The 26,152-nt window shown below is 42.9% G+C and overlaps 1 protein-coding gene across 3 annotated transcripts in view; it reads right to left on the bottom strand.

The window, feature by feature from the left end:
* The window catches only part of OGFOD3 (2-oxoglutarate and iron dependent oxygenase domain containing 3), a 44,863-nt gene extending 18,818 nt beyond the window's left edge, over nucleotides 1-26,045 (bottom strand). For all 3 annotated transcript variants that reach the window (XM_053994471.1, XM_053994470.1, XM_053994469.1), the window contains exons 1-8: nucleotides 25,909-26,045; nucleotides 24,927-25,213; nucleotides 19,945-20,020; nucleotides 19,261-19,303; nucleotides 13,078-13,142; nucleotides 12,420-12,476; nucleotides 7,915-8,068; nucleotides 1,254-1,377 (exon numbers count right to left, since the gene is read on the bottom strand). In XM_053994471.1, the coding sequence (XP_053850446.1) occupies nucleotides 1,254-1,377; nucleotides 7,915-8,068; nucleotides 12,420-12,476; nucleotides 13,078-13,142; nucleotides 19,261-19,303; nucleotides 19,945-20,020; nucleotides 24,927-25,213; nucleotides 25,909-25,982 (880 nt within the window). In that variant the 5' untranslated portion in view covers nucleotides 25,983-26,045. The remainder of the gene's footprint in view (nucleotides 1-1,253; nucleotides 1,378-7,914; nucleotides 8,069-12,419; nucleotides 12,477-13,077; nucleotides 13,143-19,260; nucleotides 19,304-19,944; nucleotides 20,021-24,926; nucleotides 25,214-25,908) is intronic.
* Between the last annotated feature and the right edge of the window lie 107 nt (nucleotides 26,046-26,152).

Raw genomic sequence — 26,152 nt, 5'->3', positions numbered from 1 at the left:
AGCTGTGGCCATCAATCACCTTCACACCCACCCTCAGCCATTACAGGGTATTAAGCCTCACCTTGAGCAGCAAAGGAATTTCAGGCCAGTCTAAAATAAATTGCTTTAATTTGGATTTGCTGCAATGACACTTAGCTCTGCTCTTGCTGCACAGTTGTCAGACTAAGCTCTTTTTTGACTCAGAGATGGGGCAACTCCGAGGTGTTTTAAAAACTTTTATTCCATTTTCAGTCTCATGAGAAGGGTGGGACAATACAGATGTTATAATTCATACTATCACAATCAGAAGCCAACTATTTCCTAATTATAATCTACTATAAGCATTTCTTGGCCTATCAGCTTTAGCTACACTATGTTGTAAACGTCTTAAAGCAAATAATCTAAAATTATTATTGCTGTTACTATTTTCCACACACAGTGACCTGCTAAGCTGTCAGAACTGGCCACCTCTTCTAAGCCCTACAGCTTTCCAGGAAGTCACTTCTTGTGGCTTAACACAAACTGTGGCTGTATTTTAACCTGTTTTAATCTTCACTTTTGATGTCATCAGTCTGAACACAGAATGCTACACTACCCTGTCCTAGATTCCAAGGCAAGATCTGTTCTATTTGCCATCTGTTAGAGGTGTGGCAGTTATCTTCTGTTAATTGGGCAGTTTTCTTTATCTCTTCCACAACCAATCCTCTCTCAGGGGAGACATCTGCTGATAATGAGTTATTGAATGTCACTGCATGACTGATAAAAGTTACAGCATCCCATTTTGAGCTGCTCTGCCCAGAGGGAGGAGCCAAGCATTCCTACCTGGATGTAATCTGAGTTTTTGGGACATTAACCTCAGCCTTTCCACTGGATTCCCAGAGGAACAGCTTGGGGTTTTCCACTGGACCTTCAGAGGAAGACTACACCCTTCTACAGGATCACTGCTCCAACAGAACCACATCTGCCACTCCAGGAGGGCTGCAGCCACTCCAATTTGGACTGCTACCAACACCCTGACAAACAGAGTGTCAGGTTGTATTCTGACTCTGTCTGTGGTTTTTCTTTTGAATTATTGCATGTATTTTGTTGTTTGTTTTTTTTTTTTTTCCTTTTCCTAATAAATTGTATTTCTGACTTGGAGTCTCCCACAGGTTTTGCTTTCAAACCAGAACACACCCCACGTTATTCCTGCTGACACAAAACCCAGTCCCACACCACCTGCCAGCCCAGAAAAGCCAAAAAATGGCACAACCTGCAGCCAGCCTGGCTCGTACCTGCTCGGGGCTCCACTGTCTTGTTGGAATCTGCATCCATGAACACGAACCGTCCACCCCCGAAGTCTCTGGAGTAGTCCGAGAGATAGAGCAGGGAAGTGTAGTCAAAAGAGCCATAAGTCACCTGTGGGGGAAGCCAAAATTACCAAAATGTACCAAATTCTTGATCTTCTCTCTGCAGAGCACAGCTAATTGAGCAGATGGATCTGGTGGGTTTTTCTGATTTTCAGTTTCTCATGCATTTAATAAAGGGTCTTTGAAAACCAAGAACACCATTCTCTAGGAATTATCTATGTTTATTAGTCTGTTCTCTTGTCTTCACACACACACTACAAGACTAGCATGTCATGCTTATTAGTTCTATTGTTACAGTTTCCATCATTAGAGATGTGATTGATTGATTTCTGTCATCCAAGAGCAAAAAACAACGTAGTGTCAGAAGTGCACTGTATCAAAAAGAGAGGATTTATGCTATTCCAAGATAAAATTTCACCAGGAGGTCAATAAGCAGAAGAACAGCCTTTGACTAATGATTTCCACCCATGATCTAATCTTGGGTATAAGGTTTCTGGATACCTCACTGCTATTCTTTCACCAGCTACCACACAGGACATTCATGGTAAAAATAAATCAGAACTTCCAAGTAAATACGTATTTGTTGGAGGAGCTTCTACTCTTTTCCATACAGGTTTTGTTTAAAACCCTTCAAAGTGAATTTTGGAAGTGTCTGCTTCTTCTCAGCCTACAGACCAAACATCCCACTTTTAAGTACAGCAAGGTGATTTTTTCCTTCCTTTTAAACCATTATTTTTGGTTGATACGAAGTTGGAGAAAATAAATGCTACATACTAATACTGAGAGTGAAGCTATCTAAATATTTAACATTGAGTTTAGCTGATTCTGGAAATATTTCCCTTCATATCTACATGTCATCAGCAATTAAAAATATACTTGAAATCAATGTCTGTGTTCTCCAATGTCTTTGTGTATCTCAACTCAAAAGTTCAGCATTACACTGTCAAGCAGTGAAATGTGCAGCACAGTAGTACTGTATAAATACACAAAATTTGCTGAGTGTTTTGACTGACCTGGTGACTGTTAGAGGTAGGTGCTACTTCCAAACTTAGAAGTTTTCTAAATATTTTCAGTCATGTTTCAAGTTATACTCATTAGTGCCAGTTAAATTTTGGCTCAGGAGCAGTGGTACACATTTTTCTGTAAGGGCAGGACCAGAGAGAACATAACAGCAGATGGAATAGGAAGACATTTCCATTCATACTCATGTTATTATTTTGACCATAAGGGCTCAAAGGAAAAAAGCCAAACCACAGAAATGAGAGAAATATTACAGTGATGCCCTTCTCCCCATATTTTCCCAAACCCTGGTAGCAATACAAGGCAATAAATGGGAATTAATGAGCAAGTGCTAGTGCAGCACCTCAAACCAGCCACTCTACAGCCCTTCTCATGTAAATCAGCTTTGCAAAGCTATTTTCCACTTCACTGACTTGGTGATAAAAAGTTCAAATCGATTTAAGGAAGTCTCCAGCCACTGGAGAAGTTCATTCAACTCATACTTGCAAGTTTAATGCATTAGAACTGTTTTTACCAACTCTTCAGTGGAGCAGCAATCTTTGCTCCCTCAGTGCACTCTCCCTCCTCTCCAAGGTGGTTTTACCAATTCTAAACTTCTAAGAACTGACTACCAGCCATTTTAGCTTAACCAAACACAGCTGATTTCTAAGAGATGACTAGTTTGGGGAATGAAGTGTGCAAGGGAAAATGGCTTTTCTCTTCCTGTCCTTATTAATGACTCACTCTCAGAAAGCAGCCAGGCCTGAGAAATGCAACACTATGGAAAGCAGGCACTAAATTAAACTCAGTTATTTATAATGCTAGAAGTCCCCCCATGTATATCAAATATATTTGCTACCCTGGTAATGATTTCCAGTAGCAGACAGATTAATAATTGAACCAAAAGATCAAACTATGTGAGAAAAGCCACACAACTGCAAATCAAATTTCTACAGCTCCTTGTCAACAATTCAAGAGAAAAAATGCAGGAATTTCCATTCAGCCTGCTGTGTCATATGGTTAGCGTGCTCCTTTTGAACACTCCTTATCCAAAAAGCCAAACACAGATAATATTTAATGGTAGATGCTCATAGTGATGTTTACATGACACTCCTTTAAAGGCTGTTATTATAAATAGAACTAATTGCCGGAATTAGCCAGCCCCATTTTGCACAGGTTTTTTTTTTTTTTTTTTGCACATTTCTATGCAACTAAACAGTTGCAGGACCATGCAAGAGGTCTGAGGATATTTAGGACAGCATGCTCTGCTTTCCAGTGCAGAAGAAAACTCGCTTTGCAATCAGCATTGGTCTAGCATGCAGAAAAAAAAGAGTCAAAACTTCTCTTTTCCTGTAAGCCTTCTCCTAATTCTGTGTAGATAAGCACCAGAATAGCCTTGACAGCTCCTTCCAGTGTGCTGTTTATTGGCAGTGTCTATTAGCAGACAATAAAAGAGCAAAGAGCACATCTCTGAATTGCAAGGGGCTGTTGGTGAGCTGAGGTGATGGCTTTGAGCAGAAATGAGAATCAACCTCCTCAATTTTCAGAGATGATGCTGTCCCGGGGCAGAAATGGGATCTTTTGATGTGTTTTATTAAAAGGAGGAGAAGAAAAGAAGGGTGCAAAGTCTGCTAGAAGAGACACAGCTGCTCTCAGTGAGACTCAGCAGGCAGAGAGGGCTGCAGGTACAGGGGAGGGCTGGGGACACGGAGAGCACATTGCAGGTGAGAGAATTAAAGGCTTGGCTTGTTCAGCTCAGAGAAACAAAGGCTGAAAAGGGATATAATTCCTACCTATAAATACATGGAGGTGGGAGGATGTAGAACTGGGAGGAGGAACAAAAATAGCTATAAACTGATCATGGACATGTTTAGGCTAAAAAAAACCCAGAACCAATTTTGGGAAAATGTGCACTGAAGTGCTGGACTAGCTCTGATAGAAGAGATTCAAGGAAAACAAACCCAAAACCATCTTAAGGCAGAGGCTGACAATTCTGTGAAGGATGAGAGGATCTGTGCTCAGGCAGGGGACTGCACAAATCTCCAAGTCTCACACTGCTTCCACCAGAGAATGCTGTAAGACTGCAGTGCTGACAGTGTGAACTGTGCAACTCCATTATAAATCAGGCATTTGACATTTGGAAGCCTCAGTTCCAAACAAATTCCATCCAAGATGAAACTCCACATCTTAAAACAACATTCTCTTCATTTGACTTAGAGGCTTATAAATTCAACAAGATTAAACGAGTCATTTGGGTGATTTCAGGGTTTCCATTCCTATGTAACTACAAACCAAGGAAATTTTAGGAGGAAAAAAACCCCAAAGCCTCAGACAAACACAATAAATCTGTATTACTCCATTATGCTGTTAAAAGCCTTCAGGGGGATTCAAATTGAGAAATCTAATTGCAGTAGACTCAGCAACATCAGGAAAAAGGAAAAAGAGGGGTTTTCATATGTTCCAAGAAGCCACATCTTTTTAACAAAAATGTCACTCTGAAACAGAAAATATAGTGAACTCTTTTTGCTAAGGCTCCATTTTACCTTTCTTCTGGAAGAAGGCAAGGAAAAAATCGTGATGTCTTCTAGGAATAACCTTCACTGTCAAATTTTGCCTAAAGTGACTTATTCTGTTCCAAGGGGAAAGCATAAATAATGATCCAACTCAAAAGCATCCAACAAACTAGCAAGTTTTATTGATCTTTCTTCAACTTCCCAGCATTCACACTTGCTTTGGAGGCCACATAAGAACTCTACTATTCTTTTCTGGGAAGAACTTCTTACCTCGGATCAATAGAAATGTATTTTTTTTCCCTTGCTTTCAACTGTAGTCTGGAAGTGGAAAAGTTTGCTGGAGGAAGTGAAATACAAGTCAGGCTGACTGCACTGGAGGCAACCTGGGAAGCTGCACAACTTCTTCCTATTTAGTCTCTGTCAGGCTATTTATGATTCTGAAAAAAGTGTTTGGCAACTGCCCCAACTGGGATAATTCTCTTCACAGACTCAGAATTATTTAGGTTGTATAAAAGATCTCCAAGATCATTGACTCTAACCACTGCCAGAAATCAGACAACCCAATTATTCAGTATAGAACACCACTAAGGTCTAGATTATGCATTCCAAGTCTAAAAGAGCACTTTTCCTGCTTGTTTTAGGTTTTTTTTTATGAAGCTGGAGAAGGGTTAGAAAAAGCCAAGGCAAATCAATTGATGTATCAGCTCCATGAACAGACAGCCTGCAAGATAAATAAAACATGCACAAAAGAGAGGGATAAAAACAGGAAAACATTCAGCCTGCTGTCCATCATGTTCAGGCATTCTCAGGATGACAGGACAGAAAAGCAGCTTCCACAAATTCTCTTCATATAAACTTATTTGCATGTAAATGACAAAATAACTTGTACATTATAGGAGATATTTAGGTGGAAACACTTAATTGAAAGGTTATCCAACCACTTTATTCATTTCCCAATGCAAAACACATGCAGAGAAGAATACAGAGAATACTGGCAAGCAGGGCTTGGGCAGACACAAATCTCATTATAGTAATAAATCAGAGTCTGGAATTCTAAAACAGGCTCTTTTGGGGCTGAAATAAAAGAGTAGAGAAAATAGGCATAAGCTGTTGAAATATACTGCTTTTCCCACCCTCATGGCAGTCAAATCTAATTCTCTGAAACTGTGGAAAAACTGTAAGGAACCAAGGAATTCACTGCACTTCACACAAGCAGAATCACCAGTTTCCTTCTTCCCAAGGGTCTCTTGGAATTTGTGGGAACCCTGGATGCTGAGAATTTTAAACTTTCTGTGCTGAAAGGCACAGACCCCCAAGAGAACACTGCATTTCACCTGAGGCCGTGGAGAAGGCTTCCAAAATGATTGATAGAACTGGGATTGTGGGTGTGGAGTTGGAATAGAAGTGTGTGTTATCACAGGGTGGAAAACTCACAGTTTGGGGTTTTAGAATATAGTAATAAATATGAGGCAAGATGGAGGCTTTAGGGTGGAGACAAGTTGTTCTTCTTTACCTTTTTCTTCCTTCTTCTTCATGGGTTTGGGTAAAGATGTTTTGTAATTGGACAGAAAAGTCCTCATTGCAGGCTTTGAGGGATCAATTATTGGGTTAAAAGTGAAAATAATTGAGGTGTCATTTCTCAATTGGACAGTTTAGCCTTAAAAGGCCTTGTAACAAGAGACAGCCATTTTGTGCCTTGCTAATGAAAGGCTGCAGAACTTACGGCTGTGAGGCTGTAACACTGATAAGAAATGATAAACACCTGAGTCTGAACGTGAACTATTGTCTCAAATGCCTTCAATCCCAACCCAGAAGTAGAAAAAGGAAGAAGAGAACCCACAGGAATTGAGCATAACATGATGGAATTTCTGTGAACCCCACCAGCACAATTTGCTCCCTACAGCCACTTCCTACCAACACAAATCAAAACAATCTGGACCTCAAAACCATCCCCACCACCTCTGGTCCAGAGCCATTCCTATTCACTGGTTACATCACAGCTTTTCAAACCAGAGGCACCCAAAACCTGGCAGATTCCACCCTACAGGACTTTCTGCTTCCAAACATAAGCTGTGTCATCAGCACCACCACATTTTCTAAATTTAAGCTGCTTCTGCCCACATGAACAAGGACACAGGAACTCACACCAATGTTGTGACCAACAGAAGACAGTGCCCTCAGACTGGCTTTTTACAGGAAATACTTTCAGGCAAGGAATATTTCTGTTTCATTTTTTCATGTCTCAGGTCATACACATCAAGGTACAATGCCCACTTATAGATTCGAGCCCTAAGGAATAACTTGGATTTTGCTGGGATTCTTTTATTTGGTTCCATTTTGAGTAATCCATGACTCCAGAGTAACTCAGTTATAAATCCTGAAGGCATGAAATGTGGGTATTGTGGAGGTTTTTTTTTGCTTGTTTGGGTTTTTTTTTTCTGTGTTGTGGGTTTTTTTCCTTTGATTCTTCCATTGTTTGTATTCTGCTGTTCTGCACAGAATGCTTGAACTCAGTGAAACTCAGAAATAAACTCAATACCAAATCATTTAAGTCCACTGAAAAATGCCAAGTATTAAGCTATAAGCCTAGAAATAAAGACTGTGCAGTTAAAGGATCAAAATACCAAATTATTGAAAGAGGGTGCCAGGTACCACATCCCCACTGAAACACAAAAAGCTTCAGTTCACATACAGCTGAAATACAAATATTCAGCCTTTTTGAAGAGCCTTAGATCAAGAACAACAGTGACCAACTGACCACTGTGAAACAGCTCCTTCTAGATCTGGCTGAAAGAGCAATTCAGATCATTTCAATCAATGTTTCTGACAAAAGAGATTCCTGAGTAGCCATTCTCACAGTTTACTAATTCTAGCAAAACTAAATTAGAGAAAATAAAATGGAATGGGATGCAATGGCCTGTGTTTCTAAAACTCACTTATCTCCCATTAGGTTCATCCCCTGAAGCACCAGTTTTCAAACCTGTTTGATGGGTGGTTTAAATGCAAAATGCTTTCAAGGTGATCTAATAATAACAACAGGAGATGTCTGCACCCCATCTCAGCCCCCTCCTCACCTTGTCCACGTGTGGGTGCCAGTACTCATCGTGTGTGGTCTTGGCTCCTGTGCTGTTCATCCTGGAGAAGAACGTTGGCTTGGTCAGGTACATGGCAGAAGAGCTGATCCCAAAGACCTGAGCAATCCTCTGCTGAATCCTCTGCCTCACATCCCTGCAAAGAACAGCCAGGGCTCAGTCAGTGACACCTCCCTCCTGCTGCCTCTGTGCTCTTCAGGCACCCACTGCTTCTTCCTCAGCTGAGAAACACTGGGTTTGTTTCTTTGGGTTTTTTTTTTTTTTAATTGTCAGAATATCAAGGAATAGAAACTATGTCTCCTGTGGCCTAGGTTTAAAAATTTCTGTCTGTTTTCCTGAATAATAAACACATCTTTTGTACTAGGAGAGGAAAGAGAGGGGGAAACGGAGAGGGGGAAAGAGAGACATCCCCCCCTCCCCCAGTGGCTTTGGTTGGGGTTTGTTTCTTTGGGGTTTTTTTTTAATTGTCGGAATATCAAGGAATAGAAACTATGTCTCCTGTGGCCTAGGTTTGAAAATTTCTGTCTGTTTTCCTGAGTAATTCCACACCTATCCCATTGTTTGTTAATTGCTGAAAACATTGAAGTCTTTCACAAAGATATTCTTAATCCAAAGCAAGTAAAAGTGAAGTTGTACCTTCATAAAAGGAATGCCTCTGAAGAACTTTCAACTACTTTTAAACCAACTTGGTGAAGTTCCTGGCAGCATAAAATTCAGGGTTCTTGGTCAACATATGTATTGGTATTATTCATTTTTTAAATGAATGCAAGATGTCTTTCACAATTACATAGTGCAATTACAGTGTACAAACAAGATAATGTGAGAAAACATATTTCTGAAGTTGTGCATGGAATTATATTAATAGGTTTGTATCCTCCATTAATTTCTCTACTCCATAGTACTGAAACTCAGAATAACTTCCAAGGAAGTTTTTCCCAGGTATTTCTCTAGGGAACTTAAATGGTGACTAAAAAGAAGAGACAGAATTGAAACAAGACCTGTGGTGTTTCTACAGGCTGTGAAAGTCATCTCCTAAAATCCACAAGTACTAAAAATTACTAAATATTCATTCTGTTCACACCTAGTCCCTCACAAGAAATAGAAATAACACACAGAGATTGGAGTTTTTAACCTGTCTCACTTTACATTTTTAGGGGTCAATTCAAGCTATTTTACATGTGAAATATAAAAAGCACTAAATGAAGTCAGAGGGATTTTCAGGGATATATATGATGGCAAGAACTGAGATTTCAAGTTCAGAGCTACATAGTGGTGGAGTTTTCAAAAGGAAAGAATTAGAGCTCCTTCCTCTCATGCTGTGGGAGGCTGACCTTGCTGTCAGCTTTTTCCAAGGAGCAGGATGCAGGAAAGGCTCCCAGAAAGCATTAAATGCAATTATTCATTTTGTGAATGGAGAGCTTGGAACAAGCCAGCTCAAGAATTCATAGCCACAAACACCAGAGCAGCTGATTCCCTGGCCCCTGCACCAGCCAGGAATAAATCCCCTCCCAGGCAGTCAGGCCACAGTCTTGACATAACTAAATCTCCTCCAGTTGTCCTGCTCTGCAAGGAGTCCTCCCTCTTCTTTCAGCCTGATTCATTTTTCAGTTTTAAAAGCTTTCTATTAAGGTTTGCTGTCTGGTGTTTATAAGGCTCTGTTAAAGTTCACTCCTCTTGGAGACTGATGTGTGATGGCTTTGGGTGCAATGTGTGTTTTACAAACCAAACAGGATGCAAAGCCCTATTCAGTATGCCAAATACAGGTTTGAAATGCAGAATAAGGTCACTTTTTAGCCTAGAAAAAACTCTTCTGTACAGTCTGCTTTCTGCTGGCCAGGCCATTTCAACATTTATCAATATCATGACTGCAGGTTTTCCATTCCATTCCCTGCCCTGCTGCTCCAAACACAACCTACAGGCAAAATACAAATGGACAAAAGCATTGCCCTTCATGTGTAAACCAAGTGACAAGCCAAATTTCAGCTCAGAAGAAAAGAATGAATGAGCCCAAAACTGGGAGAGCCACATTGTTCCCTCAGCCTCCATGACCCAGAAGCAGCAGGAGCTGCCCCTCCCTCATTGCTCCTGGCTCTTCACAACTGTTGGGACAGCTCTGGTGGATTATGGCTACAAAGAGAATATTTCTTCATGCTGAAGAAGCATTTATTTCCATAAGCACAGCAACTCTTGCCTTGTTCAGACTGCTGAGGTGGACCCTGGCTCTGAGCAGATGCAATAACAGAGCTCTGCTGGGGCAAGAAATGCCCAGGAACAGCATCCAGTCAACAGCACCAGCACCAAATTAATGCTTCCCCCACATCTGTCAGCAGCAGCCCTTGTCCATTTGCACTGAGTCACTGGGAAATATCAAAAGGCAGACCAGAACTCCCTGAAAGGAGCACATGACCACCAGATTCTGTAAAAACAGTCACTGTTTTGAGTTAGGGTGATGAGGAAGAAGAATTTTTAAAAAGCCAGTGAAGTAGCTGGAAGTCCAAGGAACACACAAATGGAAAGAAAGGAAGTTCACTAGCTTGCAAAGCCTGCAAAGATGCCAGCTTAATGTAGCAGCAGCAGCACAGAGAGCTGGAAGTGCCACTGAAAAGTTTCTGTGAGACACAGGCTCTGCCAGACCAACACAAAAAAATGCAGTTAGGAGCCACTGCAAAGTGTGAGTCACTCATGGTGACAAGAACACTCAAAGCCCAATCCACAGCACTTCCTGATGATGCCACTTGTCAGCACTGTCCCAGGGAGCTGACAAAGCAAAGGCTCCTGCAGCCAGAGAGCTTTAACAGCAATCACAGACAGAAAGCAAACCCACAGCTCCTCCTCTGCTCCTCCTAGTCCCTGCCTTCAAAAGCTGTAAGGTTTTGGGAAGAAATCTTTTGATTGTGCTGTTTTTTGCTCAACTCACCCCTTCCACCAAGCACCCCGATTAAAGCTCTCCCTTCTGAATAAACATTCATTATGAGGAACACGAGGGATTGCTGTAATGTGCTTGGCAGATGGTGGTTAAAGTATCAGCCTAGAAACCATAATTGAGTCTGAAGCAATGTAATTTTGACAGAGACAGTTTAGAAATCAGCCCCCTGGCTCAGGATGCCTCCTCAGATTCGTTATTGTTGCAATCACTAATACTTAGACATGAATTACATTCAGTTATTTCTCTCAAGAGTGTATTTTTAAAGTGACCTAGGTAGGTAAGGGAAAGTAATGAAGATAAATGCTCCCAAAAATAGCATAAAATCATTCATTAAGGCCATAAAGTACTACAGTCCATGCTAAAGCACTGCCATTAATAGGAACAGAAGCATTTTATAATATATTTTGTATTAGCTTGTTATCCAGTAGACTGAAACATCCCCTGCACTGACATGAAATCCCAATGGAATATTGACATTCCATAGCAGCTGTCTCATCTCACAGCATGAAGTTATAAAATTATTGAAAAATTTAAGGCTTCTGTTCATGTGAAATAGAAATTATCTAAAGTTCAATAATAATCAAGGAATCATCTAATTTTTGCAATATTGGGATCAGAAGTAAAAACATTTTAAAGAAGTTCATCTATAATGACAATGACATCTAAAAACAGTTGTTAAATAGAAATAAGCTTGAAGTGATTAATATTTTAGGATTATATTAATTAATTACTATTTTAATAAAATTAATAAACCCATTTGACTACTTGACATTTCTTCCACCACTAGAGGGAGGTCAGATTCAAATATTCAAATCAGGGACATTTTAAATTATGAGAAACCAAATGAATTGCATAACCAAAGAATGACTGTGTCTAGTCAACAAAGAATGCTTGTTCCTAAACTCTGGCCACACACCTTCCCAGCCACATGGAACTCGTTAGCTTTGTTGTGTTTGTTCAGTGCATGAGCAGGGCTGCAGGAAAGCTGAGAGCATCAGATGCCAGAGCTGTTCCATTATAGAGTTATTTCATCCTCTGGCTGCTTCTCCAGCCAGAGCATGAATCATCTCAAGTCCTTCCACTTCCTGCTTTACCATTTTTTAATGTTTTGCTGCACTCTGCCTCAAAAAAACCCCAAGTTCCTGAAGTAATAATAGCCCAGAATTGTGTCTATCAGCTCACACAACCCCTTGGATAATGTGTGAAAGAGGAGGAAATGAGGATTTTCCATCCCAAATCCCCACAGAGCTCAGAGGAGCAGCTCTTCTTGCTGAGAGGGAGGGAAATGTGTGGTGCTGCCATCACCCTAAATACATTCACACCATAAAACTGCCCTGCTGTGGCTGATGCAGCTCAAAGCTGATGCTGTTGATCAGTCACCAGAAAATCCTTTTACTTCTCCTCCTCGAGTCATATTAGTTCTCAGATATTGGTACTTTGAGCTGCAAAATCCAGTGTATGAATGCAAAGGGCAATCCCCTCCCAGCCAGCTCCACAAAAAGCTCAAAACCATAAAAAGTTCTGGTTTGTGGTTCATTCAGCAGTCATTGAAAATCTTTACCGGTATAATGCAAAATCCTCTTCTGTGAAGATGTCTTGAATTTTGTCCCCAAAGTACCTAAAAAATTAAACAACAGTCTAAAAGAGGAGTTGCTGAATCATACTGAGCAAGAAGACACCTCCTCACCCCCACCCGTGCTTTACCCACTATCAGAAACTGAGAACACAACACAAAAAAAAAAAAAAAAACCTTACAAATGCTTTTGAGCATGATGTCCAAAAGCAATGCTAAAAGATCAAATGTTAAAAGATTAAAGGATTGAAATGCTGCAACTGGTAATGGCATTCCTTAGGCATTAAAAAATTCCCCTCCCACATCATGAAATAAGCACATGGAATCAAGTTTTTAAGAGTTCAGGCTATTTGATTTCTTCCACTGCTGAATAAACTAAACTATAACTGTGAAAAAATACTCTGATTAAATGGTGCAAGAGCATAAAAATAAAGATAATGGCAGCTTTCTAAGTGCCCAGTTCAACAGAAGATGCATTTTCATGCCAGGAAAGCTCTTTAACTGGTCATGGAAACTGTGGTGGATCCAGCCAGGTTCCACAATTTCTCATCACTAATCCCAGCCCAGGGGCTGGAGACACTGGGAAAGGCAGTGGGCAGGGAAGGGGTGGGATGTCAGCAGGCAGGAAGCCACAGCCTCATTTTACCTGTACAGATTAACAAAATGCTTCCCCAGGGAAAGAGCTCCAGAGTGCAAGTCCAAAATTGATGCCTGGAAAAGGAAACAAAGAAGGAAAAATGAGCATGAAAAGGTTTCAGCATTATTTAACTATGACCTTTAATAACTGTCCCAGGTTGCCTCTCACTTTCCACAGCCTCCCAAGTAAAAGTAGCTTCCAGCCTTTGGGTTCACAATATAACATTTATTTTACAACTTCAAACCTCCCTCAGATCCCTGCAGAGATTATTAAGGTATTATGAAAAAAAAAAAAAAAAAGCATAGGGCTGCTATTTCTGAGATTCAGATCTGACAGGGAATTGCCAATCTCCCCCCATGGGCTCAGGGTAAATTATTCTGCTCCAGGATCCCTTCTTGAAGACATTTCCCTTCCACACACATTTTCCAGTATTTGTGTGCTCAAGCAGCAGCACTAATATTTATCTTGCCCTGCATTTGTTATTAAAACTTCTCCTTCACCATGAGATCCTGTATACTTCTAATATTTAATACAGACATTAAAAAGTCTGTTTCAAAGTACAATTAGAATTCCAAGGCTTACTAGGGACAAACTTTCTTTTCCTCAGTTTCTAAGCTGCTGTAAAAGAAAACCACAAAGTGAAAAGTTTTTTTCACATAGGAAAATTCAATTCATTCCTTCATCCAATTCAAGCCAAACTCTTCTGCTGAGCTCCCAACAAGGTGCAGAGATTAGTATTCAGATTTGCCAGAAGAAAGGATTCTAAAATGTTTCTCTAAATTGAATAAAATACACTTTTGCATGTCCCTTGCTGTCCACAGAACACATGTTTGTGCTGCACCAGTTCTAAAGTATTTTAAAAATAGAACTAACAGAAGTCTTTTTGTTATTTACACTGGAAATATCAAGGAGCACCAGTTAATTAACCTGACTGGCACTGAAGTAATGACATCTCTGATGTACAATATCCGGGCACTCCTCTTGGAATTTGCCATTGTTTTGATGCACCACAGACCATTCACATCACTGTAACAAAATCCCAGCAGAAATAACACTGGTGACAGGGGAACACCCTCATCACAGTCCCTTAGAAAATCTCTGCAGCCACAATTGTCCTGTGCAGGGGAACCCCACTAACTCTTATTGCAACAGATAATAACAACTATTTTTAACAAACCTACACAAATAACCTTATTTACCCCTTGAAAAATACATAGAGTAACAAGTTACTGGAGTGGGCACAGCATGAGCTTTTCAAATCTGCCCTTCCCACTGTTCTCCAAAAGCTTCAGAGGACAGTTAAGGAAACAAATAATCTCACTCATGCAAGAGCAGCCCTTTTATGAGGCTTTACTCAAGCTTCAGAAGCAAAATACTTCCATCTATTTGTTTCTGTGTCTGTACAAAAATCTAAACCACAGCTAAAAGAAGTAAAACTGCTCCTGTGAAGTTTCAAAGATATGTTTGTGACCATATTAAAGTAGATTATAAGAAGTTGCACAACACAGCTGAGAAGATCAATTTAATTTAAATTGATCAATTTAATTGAAATTGCCTTTCTAACTCTTTCCACATGCTTCTCTTACATATTTCTTCTCACTCCCCCAGCTCCAGATGATTACACTTTGGAAGATCCAAATAATGAAATGAATCAATAAAAGACAAACCCCTAAGAGCTGTAGCTATTCATAGCTGAGAAGGCAATAGTTACAACATAAAGGCTAGAAAAGCCAGATAAAGGATGAAGGGGGAACCTGAAAAGGAAAGAATATTCTTCAGGGTTTTTTCAGATGGGAAAACAACTGGATGCCAAGACAGGGACTTTCATACACATGAGCACAGAGCTCTTGGCTTAACAGCAACCTGGGAAAGAAACAGGAACACATTTATTTTGGCCTCTGTCATTTCAGAATATTAAACATTTTCAGCATCATTTCTGACACTGAGAATAAAATCTTGATTACCTCAAGTCCTGCTCTCTGATCAAGGGCCAACCTGCAGTTCAGGACAGTGTTCCCAGGCTGAAAGGCCTACAAAGTTTGTCTAAGGATGGCAAACACACACTCACACTCCTATTTCTGAGAGACTGTTTGACAGAACTACCCCATATCCTGGTTTACAGAACTCTCTGTAGAAGTGAAATAGAACTTTCTGAAAAAAATAAAAAGCACAAACATATTCTTCTGGACCTTCACTACTCTTAGTCCCATATTCTCCACCCTCTTATTGCTAAAGGAATTCAAAAAGAATATTCAAGTACCCAGCACTTCTCAGCTTATGGCAAAAAGGATCACTGTTCCCATCCTGGAAAGCCTGACAGGCCCTGCCTTTGTTCCTCACTGAAAGGGATTGCCAACAATTAAATACCTGTTCACATCCACACCAGTTCCTCCAGCCTGAAAAGGTTTTATTTGACACTGAAAGCAAGCAGCAGCCACACGAGCCAAAGGAGGAAAATGAGAAAACCTTAATTCTACACATCTCTAGAGGAGCTGGCAGCTTCCAGAGCCTCCCCCAGTGCTGCTCTGGGAATGCTCCCACACTCCAGCTGAGAGGGGTGAGAATGGAGGCTCCACATGGGCACACCAACGTGCTGGTGATGCCTTGGGAAGGCTGCCCTAGAACAGAGGTCAGACAGAGCTAAAGAATAAAGCAGGGATTTATTCAAAGGATCTCCTCCATGGATCCACCTTGGGCAGCACCAGAGCCCAGCCAGGGCTGCACCCAAGATGAACCAAAATGGTCCCAAAATGCACGAGCGCTCCCGGGGGCTCTCACTGGGATCAGCTCTGCTCCATTTGCACCTTGCAGTTCATTGTCCCATTCCAGCTCCAGCCCATGCACTCCCATCCTGCTTGTTTTTCTCTCTTCAGCCCACGTTGTTTGTGCTCTTGGGCCTGAGATTTGGATCATTTGTCCTTGGTCCCCAGCTGGAGAAGGAATTGTTTTGTCTCCCTGCTCTGTGCAGAGAGCTCAGCATCCCCTCATATGAAGCCCAGACACTCACACTAAAGCAGCACAGAATGTGAAAAACATAAAAGCTCAAACCTGAGACATCATGACAGTAAATGAATTGTCTCATTTACACCAGAGGGTTCCTGTGATGGCAGCACCCACAAGGCCTGAGTGAATGAGTCAGAAGTGAAGTGTTCACACAGGCAGAGGTGACGTGCAGAAAAATACCAGAGAGGGAAGAATTACAAAATCATGGAAGATTGAAAAGGTTAATATCATTATCTATACAAAGAAGAAAAAAGCTGAGGCAAACATCAAGACAACTAATGCAATTGTCATTCTGTGAATAAGGAATAGAGTATAAAACTACTTTACAGAGACACATGTACAAGGGGAAGCAGCTTGCTGGTGGAGAAAATATTCCTGTATGGATTCTGCAGGAAGTTAGACCAGAAAATTACCATGGCCCCTCTAGCTTCACTCTGTGTGGGTCTGCATAAATAAATATAAACCCAGGAAAAGTTACAAAGGAAGATAAGAAAGCTCAGCATGACAACAGAGGCATGACCCCAGGGAGGTTTCAATAATTCAGATGTTTGTCAAGACTTTCTCAGTATAAAATGATGGAATGGGAAACAAGTTTTGGTGCTATGCTCCAGTACTCCAGGGAAGGGTAGCAAACAAAGGGAGGAGAGAATTAACAAAGTCATAAACTACAAGTTTAGACCTTTAAATTAATAAATCATATCCAGACACACAGACACAAATCCACTTCTGAGAAGTCAAAATATAACAACTATGACAGGCAAGGGGAAAAAAAAAAAAAAAACAGACATGTTGCTTACAAAAGGGTTAAGAGGGAACCTCAGGCAATGAAAATGCAATCTGAATCCCAAAAGAAACCTGGATAAGTTTTATTTTGACTAGCAAAGAGAACAAAGTGGCTAAAGTAAGAATTAAAAATCATTAAACAGCAACAGTAATTTTGAGATATTTTAAAGGAAGAATTAGTCTTACAGCAGACATAACTGGACAGAACCATCCAAACACTCTAAAGCCAAAGAAATTTAAAGCAACAAGCCAGACCTCCTCCAAGTGGCTGGAAGCTTGGGAGCACACAGATGTAACTGGATGGAGTAAGGCTTGAAATAGTTTTTATGCTCTGTGGGCAAGAGACTGGAAAAGGTGAAAGCTCAAACAAAGACAGACAGTTCCATCTAAAGCCCATCAGCAAACATCCAGCAGGATCCACTGGTATCTGAGAGAGGCAGGATAGCACTGCCAGGAAAAGATTTGCACCATGACACCAGGAATATGGGCTGGCACACGGGGAAAGGAAGAGGAAGAAGGCAGGACAGGAATAAAAGAAACTGGGTAAGGAGAGGTTATTTAAAATCATATTAAAAACATGATTTAAAATATATTAAAAATATTAGAAACTGGGTAAGGAGAGTGTATTTAAAATCATATTAAAAACATGATTTAAAATATATTAAAAATATTAGAAACTGGGTAAGGAGAGTGTATTTAAAATCATATTAAAAACATGATTTAAAATATATTAAAAATATTAGAACTGGGTAAGGAGAGTGTATTTAAAATCATATTGAAATCATATTCTCCTGAACATGATTCTTGCCTGTGAGGGTGGGCAGGCCCTGGCACAGGTGCCCAGAGCAGCTGTGGTGCCCCTGGATCCCTGGCAGTGCCCAGGGCCAGGCTGGACAGGGCTGGAGCAGCCTGGGACAGTGGGAGGTGTCCCTGCCATGGCAGGGGTGACACTGGGTGGGATTTAAGGTCCCTCCCAACCCAAACCATTCCATGACTCTTACAGTTTCCCAGAAACACTGCTCAGCTCTTGTTTCTAACATCATTCAGTTTTTATCCATTATTTTGGTTAAGTGCTCAATACAACATTACATTTTCTTTTTGATCCTTTCCCTAAGGATTAAGAACTTCCTCACATTTACAAATGATGAGACATGTGAGAAGGCTTGGCTCAGAACCCACACCTCTCCATGGACATCAGATTTTTAACAGATTTATTTTATTGTAGTGAGAGAGAAGCAGCTTCCCCTCTCTCTCATTTACCTCCCCTTAAAAAACAATAAAAAGGGAGGGGGCAAAATGAAGCTTCCAACAGAACAGAGATGATGGATTTGTATTGTCTGTCACTCTGGCTTGCTGTCCAACTAAGCCAGCTCAGCACCCCTGCCCAGCTCTGGGCAGCAAGTTCAGCTCCCCCTCTCATCTCTTCCCAGCTTTCTGTGCCTCAGTTTCCCCAGCTCCTGACCCCCAGCTGGACAACAGCTTCCTGTGGATCTCCAGACCCAACTCTGTGTGTTCCACCTCGCCATTCCAATCCCTCTTTGTGGGAGTGTAATGAAGAACCCCATGGGGGCCCCAAAAGCAGAGCAAAGCCAACCCAGGTGACAGCCCCAGGAGCCACACTGAGAGCAATCCAGGGAAGGGGCAAATTATGCAACCACAGAACTGAAAAAAATCCAGGGGATCCTAAGAGAACTGAACACAGAATGTTAAACCTCTCAAACACATTGTTTGAGATGGGCAGCACTGCTTAAATTTCTTGGTTTATATTTTTACACATCTTTCTCAGCAATCACGAGGACAAGAAATTGTTATTTTTTTCCACTGAACCTCTTTTGCTTTTTTTTGCTAATATATGCCCTAATTCAGCAGAGGGCTAAAGGAGTGGCTGTGTTTACAAATTCTCAAGAAAGAGTTGCTGTTCACACACAAAAACATTCTGAGAACAAAGGTGAGGGAAAGAAATGAAAATAAATGTACTTGTTAAAGAGCAATGGGATTCTTTCAATTTAAATAATATTATTCCAAGGGCTACTTAAGACATTACATTTTTTTTTTTTTGTCACTACACAAAGCCAATCTTTACAGGGGGCTGTGAACCAGTGTAATTTACTTTCAGGAGACAAACTTTTGCAGTTCTGCTATAGCAACTGTTTCCAGGTGAAGACAAAATCAGTTCAAGAGAGGTGCTAGAAATAATTAAATACAAGGAAATGTATCCTGTATTGCAGAAGTCAAGAGTTACACTGCTAGCAGAAGTATTAATGAGAAATAACTTTCCAAATAAATTATTTTCCAAGTCTGAACAGACGGAAAAAATCTCCATCTCCTCACCTCAGCCCCAAAAAATGCATTTATAATCTTGCCTTGGCAGTAAAAGAATGTAGAAAATAACAGGACACTGCTCACCCCTCCATCAGATCCTCCCAAGGACAGTCCCCTCTCTGCTATTCTGCAGGCAAAACAATAATCTCAGATGAGAACTGGAGTGTGATTACTTTGTCCTTTAATGTCCTTATTTACAACCTGTAACTCCTCAGAGAGTGGCATTTGATGCATCAGGTATAACCCAACTGAGTTAACAGCAGCTCCCATTTCTTGGAAACTGAACCTTCCAGCCTGACATGAAAATAAAATATTTGTGTTGCTGAACTTTTCTGAGATTGCAGCTCCCTTCCACAAATCCCAAAAATACCCTAAAAACAGTCCCTTCCCAAAAATACCCTAAAAAGAGTCCCTTCACAGAGGACTTCTGCTAATCTGCTGGTGATTACCCAGACAGACACAGCTGCAATAAGGCTTACATTGTTTTGTTCTGCTTTTAAAGGCCAAATACAGGCCAAGTGAAAATCCTTTCAAACTTATTTAATTCATTTTCCTTTCTTTTTGTGAAGTGCTCATGCCCCTCAGAGCCAGGCAGATTCTGTGTGAAAGAACTGCCCCCACTACAGTAAAAATGGAAAATGGCTTTAGTAACAAAAATTTCATGTTTTAATCAGGCTAACCCATCCTGCTCACCCATCCTACCCCTCAGATTGGCACAATGTCATTAAAGTCAGTGCTTTAAAAAGTTAGAGCTAAAAGAAAAATTACCTACGAATTCTTTCAGCTTCTTCCCTTGTGATTACAGCATCTGTCACACCTCTTCCACACTTCCTAGGAGTGCAACCTGCAACACAAAGAGGAGGAAAAGAACCCATTGAAACCTCTTCAGCCACCTGAAGGGCAGGTTTTCAAATGAGATTTTGCACAGAAGTCACTCTTGAAGCACACAGCCTGGATATATAAGATTTCAAAAGTCTCCTAAAGTTTACTGCTAAGAAATCCAGCATTAAATTTTAAAAGCTCCTGGGAATAACAAGTCAGCAGCAGGAGCTCCAGGTGAAGAATATATGAAAGTTCTTATAAGTCTGGTTGACAACTATCTTCAGGCAAGAAGAAGAAATAAGATGAGTTCTGAGCCACCAGAGACCTTGGGATGTTACATTTGGCACTTTTCTGAGGAAGATCCATTTACAGATGTAAAGCCCAGGAGAGATGGGCTCAGTGTGGCTTCTGACATTGCCAATGCACTCAGTGCTCCTGAACTGAGTGTCACTTCAAGCATTATTTATTCATCAGAGCACAGAATTCCTGGAGAGAAATCAATTCATTCACCCACGGAGGACAAAAGCATCACTGTGCTCTGATCAAAGGCAGCTCATAACAACAACCAGGCTGATGGGAGAAGTTCTGCCAGGAATTCTGCAGGAATTTCCATTTCCTGTTACTGGATACCCCAGCTACATGTCAGGTGGGCTGCAAGGGAAAGCTGGTGTTCAAGCAGAGAAGAGCTGGAAGGAGTAAACTCAAGGGAGAAATTCAATACTCCAAGACAAACCTGGCTATTGAGAGCTTCCTTTCTACAACATCCTGCAAAGATTTCTGATTTCAGACAAGATTTGTTCCTTTTCCACCTGTAAATATCAGCACAGCTCTTATCCTTTTGGAAAGGCCAGGGCTGGAGAGTCCAGGCTTGGCAAAACTACAGGGTTACCTCAGACAATTGTTACATGTCTGGGGTCTCTGACAGAGAACTGGAAGCAGGAGGTGCTCTGAAAGCAACAAGCTTTCCCAAATGGAGAAAAAACTCCAACAGACAGAAAAATGTGGTTCAGCATAAAGCCAGTGAGGTACCAACAGTACAGCACAAACACTGGGTGAATGCTCAGGAAAAATCAGAACAGTCTGACTGAAAATTATTTCAGCAGTAGGAAAAGTGTCCTCTCTGTCTCAGACCATGGCACACGTGAGCAAGGAAGTGTCAAAGGCATGTCTGGAGAATCTCAGGAGAAATTCAGATTAGTACTGCAGGTACCTGGTAGCTTCCACAAACTTGTGCCCAGTAGACACAAAACCATCCCTTTATCTGCTAAGGCACCATCAGCTCTGGCTCTCAGGTAAATCAAGGTAAAGGAGGAACACACCAAAACATGGAAAACACAAGTACTGCTGCTGGCCCCTGCTCCCATTCAGCACAAAAACCAGAATGTAACACAAAGGACCAAGTGCCCAAACTGCAGCTGTGTCTCCTACTTAGTGGTATTTAACCAAGAAGCACTCACTGCTGAGACAGAGAGGATTCACAGGAGAAAAAAAGCTTTGGTAAGACTTTGAGGATCACAGAACAGTTTGGTTGGAAGGGACTTTGGGGATCATCTCACTCCTCCTGCCCTGGGCAGGGAACAATCCCTCTCCAAGGCAGACTAGAGCAGGCAGAGATGTACAGCTGCCATCCCAACAGCAGGCTGTGTTAGACCTTTCCTGGCAGCTCCTTTCCACATCCCCTGGCCCTGTCTCTGGAAAAGCATCTTAACTCTGTCTCCTGGGCAGTAGAAAAGAACAGGACCATGGCAGTGACCATGGCTGCTTTATTACAATTATAATAACATTTCACCACACACAGGGGCCACAGCAGCTTGAAGTAGTTAACTGTGTCTCAGGAGAGCAGAAATGGCCAAGATCTGCCCACAGAGTTTAGAATGCAGGTGAGGCTGTGCCCACATAACACCCTACCTTCTGCAAATGTAATGAGTCAAGTGCTTGGCCTCTGAAAAATAGCACATTTTATTTGGTATGAAGTATTTCTACAGGCAGGCAGTGCTAAGGGAATAAATCCTGCTCTGACACCAGCTACCAAATCACTTGAAGCAAACTGGAAGCTCAGTTGCACCAAGTTCAGCTGGAAGCAGGGACAGGTGCATAAATAAAAAGCTCATTTTAGCTGTGGAAACTTCACAGCTGAGCATCAGACACTGAGTGGTGACAGGAATGTGCCTCCTCCTGACACAGAGCCTGCAGCTGAGGGTGCCAAACCAGGCTAAAGACTGAGAATGAAGAGCTATTGAGTGACAGAAACCTATTTCCCAAGTGCCTGAAGGTGCCAAGCTGATCCATAATCCACATTTTCTGCCTGGCTCTGCTGTGGGGAATGGGACACACAAAAAGTTCTCTACAGCTCATCACCACCCTCTCGTGGGAAAATTATCACAGCTCAGCTTTAATTAACCAATTAATTTTTATTTTATAATACTAATATTTTATAATTATTTTATAATGTTATTATATTAACCAAGTAATTTTTATTTTATTTATGTTGTGATCCTCAAAAGCACGGTCACAACATAAATTAAAAAAAAAAAAAAAAAAAAAAACAAAACCCCAAAAAAACCCATAAATAAAAACCCAAATCAATCACAGAACTTAAGCAGCAGCACCAAGCAAACATCTAATTAGAGAGGTGAGTCAATTGTCACCCTGAAAAGCTAAGAAATGAGACCTCACCCTGCAGTCAGCACTTGCTGCTGCTCCCCAGACACCCCAAAAATAAAGAACACCTTCATTCCTGCTCCTGGAGAGATGTGCTTCGAGTTCCTGCCTTCCTTACAGGGAAAAGAATAGAATGAAAAAGGAGGAATAGAAAGAAAAACAATAAAAAGGATAATTGATAGGATGGCCCAGACCACAAGCTCAAAAAATTGCTCTTGCAAACCAGGGAAGGGAAAAGTAAAGTTTTGTTGGTTTGGGGGATTTTTTTTTTTTTGGTAAGCAAGCACTGCAGTAGCAGAATGCAGAGACTTTTAGCCCTGGTTCAATTATAACCAAATCACCAGCTGCAGTTTTCTCTGGCTTTGCACTACACAAGTTCACCCAGCAGCAGTTTCCCCTTATAATAACTATGAAAAGTTAACACAGAACATGTGTTCTCATGTCAAAAAAAAATTACCTTACCAAGACAGTTTTTTCGTGGGTAGCTTCCTGACGTCAGTTTGCTTGGCCTAAACAACATTTGGGATGAATGCTCAAAAAAAAGATGCTACAGCAGCAGCACTGAGGAAAAACTATTTTATTTTATGCTACAAGTCTTTTTGACCAACAGCACCAGGACCAGGCACCTGAAGAACACGGGGCTGCAATTTGTCAAACACTTTTTATCAGAACTGGCACAGAAGAAAGTTAAAAACTGCAGAATTGCAGAAGAACCTGGGAAAGGACCTCCAAAGATCATCTGGTTCAGCTTTCTGTGGTCCAGAGAGCCTGGATAAGATTATCTAGCACAGTGCTCAGTCACACCCTGCAAACCCTCTGTCAGAGGGGCTGCACAGCATCCCTGGGGAGGTTGCTCCAGTGACTGAGTGTTCTCTCTCTATTTTTTTTTTTTAATAACAAGATGAAACCTTGTCCAATGCAACCTGCACCCATTGTGCCTTGTGCTCTCTGTGCAGCTCCTGGCAAAGGCAGAGCTCCTGTCCTCTCCAGCTTCCCTTTAAGCACTGGAATAATGCAATGTGTTCTCCCTGAGCCTTCTCCAGGGAAAGGAGACTCAGCTCCCTGAGGTTTTCCTTATAGGATGGGTTCTCCAGCCCTTTGATCACCTTTGTTCTTTTTCAGCAGTTTCTTTCACAGCAGTTTCTTTCAGCCTCCAGCTTTGTGTCAGTATTTTCTCAGCCACATCATGAAGCAGATACAACCACCATTTGGTTAAAAACTAACTAAGTTGTTTTTTTTAGATTCAACAGCTTATCAGTCAACACACAGACAGACATACTGACAAAAACCAAGAGCAGAGCTGCTCTCAGGCAGCTGTGCCAACTAAAAATGTTCATCACAACACACTTTGCAAATCTGAAAGAGAACATCAGCACCACTCATCCATGGAAGCTGCAAGTCAGACTCTCACTGCTCTTTGTCAGAGAAGATTAAAATCTTCCATGTCTCTTGAAGAACCAACCTCAACACTTCAAATGAGTAAGTGCTGGGGGGAACAGATACCAATTTGACAGAAAACAGGCTCAGCAGAAAGACACAAAGACAGAAAAGTGCTTTGCAGGCACCCCCAAAGCTAGTGGCAGAACACATCTCAGAACAAGTGTCAAAAGCTGGCACTTGTGCAGTCACCACCCGCTGGTGGCACAGCCAGTGTCCTGCATCAGTGCCACTCCATACCCTGTACGGTTCTGAGCAGCAGCAAACTCACTCAGGAATCAAGAGAGTATGAAAAGAAACCAGAAGCAGACTCAGCAAAAGGTTCATTTCATAGAGCCCTCGCAAAGCAGTTTCAGAAGGGGAAAAACCCTCTCAGAATCAACTCCTGGGCCGGCCCGAGGGCCACGAATGTTTGGGGATTTAAACAAGAGACAGTGATGGATGTCACCAGATGACACAAGGAAAAAACGACGCACCACAGCCTTGGTCACGATGAAGAGACTAATTTATTTCCTCTGACTCCAATCATTTATAGTTCTCAAAAGGTGCCAGTGGATTGGAGGGTGAACGTGCCACCTCTCCAACGACACTGGACAAACTACCTGTACATCAAATTTCTCTGCCTCTATGAAAGAATGCAAAACAATAGGTTGTTTACAGAAAGTTGTGTGAGAAAGTTCTCCACAAGAATGTAGACTCAGAAGGCTTTAGAAAACTCTTAATAACCAGGGCGACAGACGGGAGTTTCGCAGCCCAAGTTTGGTGCCCAGGCCAAGCTGCTCCTGCCCTCCGAGCACGGCCACCCGCCCCGGCCAGCCCTGCCCAGCTACCTGCGAACCGCTTGTGGCTCCCGTAGTCCTCCGAGCAGGGCACCTCCATGAACTTCTCCTGCAGGTGGTCGCTGCGACGTGCCAGCACCTCGGTGACCCCCTCTGCGGGGATTCCGCCCTCGGTGACCCCCTCTGCGGGGATTCGGCCCCCGGGGATCCCATCCCGGCTGCGGAGGCGGCTCCAGACCACGAGGCCGCCGCCGGCCGCGGCGGAGAGGAGGAGGAGGAGGATGGCTGCCTTCAGCCACCTTCCCCGGGGATCCTGCGGGGATCTGCCCTTCCTGGCGCTGCGGAGGGAGCACAGAACGGGCTCTGTGAGCGGGGAGGGACCGCCCTGGCCGGTACCGGGGAGCCCCGGGCCCGCGGGATGCCCGGTTCGGAGCACAACACACGCGGTTCTCTCTCTGTCCCCGGCCCTTACCCCGCGGGATGCCCGGTTCGGAGCACAACACACGCGGTTCTCTCTCTGTCCCCGGCCCTTACCCCGCGGGATGCCCGGTTCGGAGCACAACACACGCGGTTCTCTCTGTCCCCGGCCCTTACCCCGCGGGATGCCCGGTTCGGAGCACAACACACGCGGTTCTCTCTCTGTCCCCGGCCCCTACCCCGCGGGATGCCCGGTTCGGAGCACAACACACGCGGTTCTCTCTCTCTCCCCGGCCCTTACCCCGCGGGATGCCCGGTTCGGAGCACAACACACGCGGTTCTCTCTCTCTCCCCGGCCCTTACCCCGCGGGATGCCCGGTTCGGAGCACAACACACGCGGTTCTCTCTCTCTCCCCGGCCCTTACCCCGCGGGATGCCCGGTTCGGAGCACAACACGCGCGTTACAAACACGCGCTTCCCTCCCGCTCCCGGGCCCGGCGCTGCGCGACCGCCTCTCCACTGGGGCACCCCCGGGAGCCGCAGCGCCGCCGGGCCTGGGCGCCACCGCCCCCGGGGCAGCGGGCAGGAGGTGACGGCCGGGGCCCCGCGCTGGTACCTGCTGTGGCGGCGGCCCGGCCCCGGCCCGGCGCTGTCGGGGCCGCGGGGCAGCGCTCGCCGCTGCGGAGCCATCGCGCCTCCTCCGCCTCGAGCGATGCGCTCGGCGCGCCTCGCCCTGCCCTGCCGGCCCGCCTGACTGGGGAACGCGCTCGGCCGCCGAGAGCGAGTGGAAGGATCCAGCGCAGAGCCGGGAGCGGCGGAGGGGCGGCACCGGGACAGGGGGACAGAGGGACAGAGGGACA

The sequence above is a fragment of the Vidua macroura genome, chromosome 19 (genome assembly GCF_024509145.1).
Source record: "Vidua macroura isolate BioBank_ID:100142 chromosome 19, ASM2450914v1, whole genome shotgun sequence".
Taxonomy (NCBI): domain Eukaryota; kingdom Metazoa; phylum Chordata; class Aves; order Passeriformes; family Viduidae; genus Vidua; species Vidua macroura.
The sequence above is the reverse complement of the archived record's forward strand: the minus strand, read 5'-3'. Positions and strand labels throughout refer to the sequence as shown.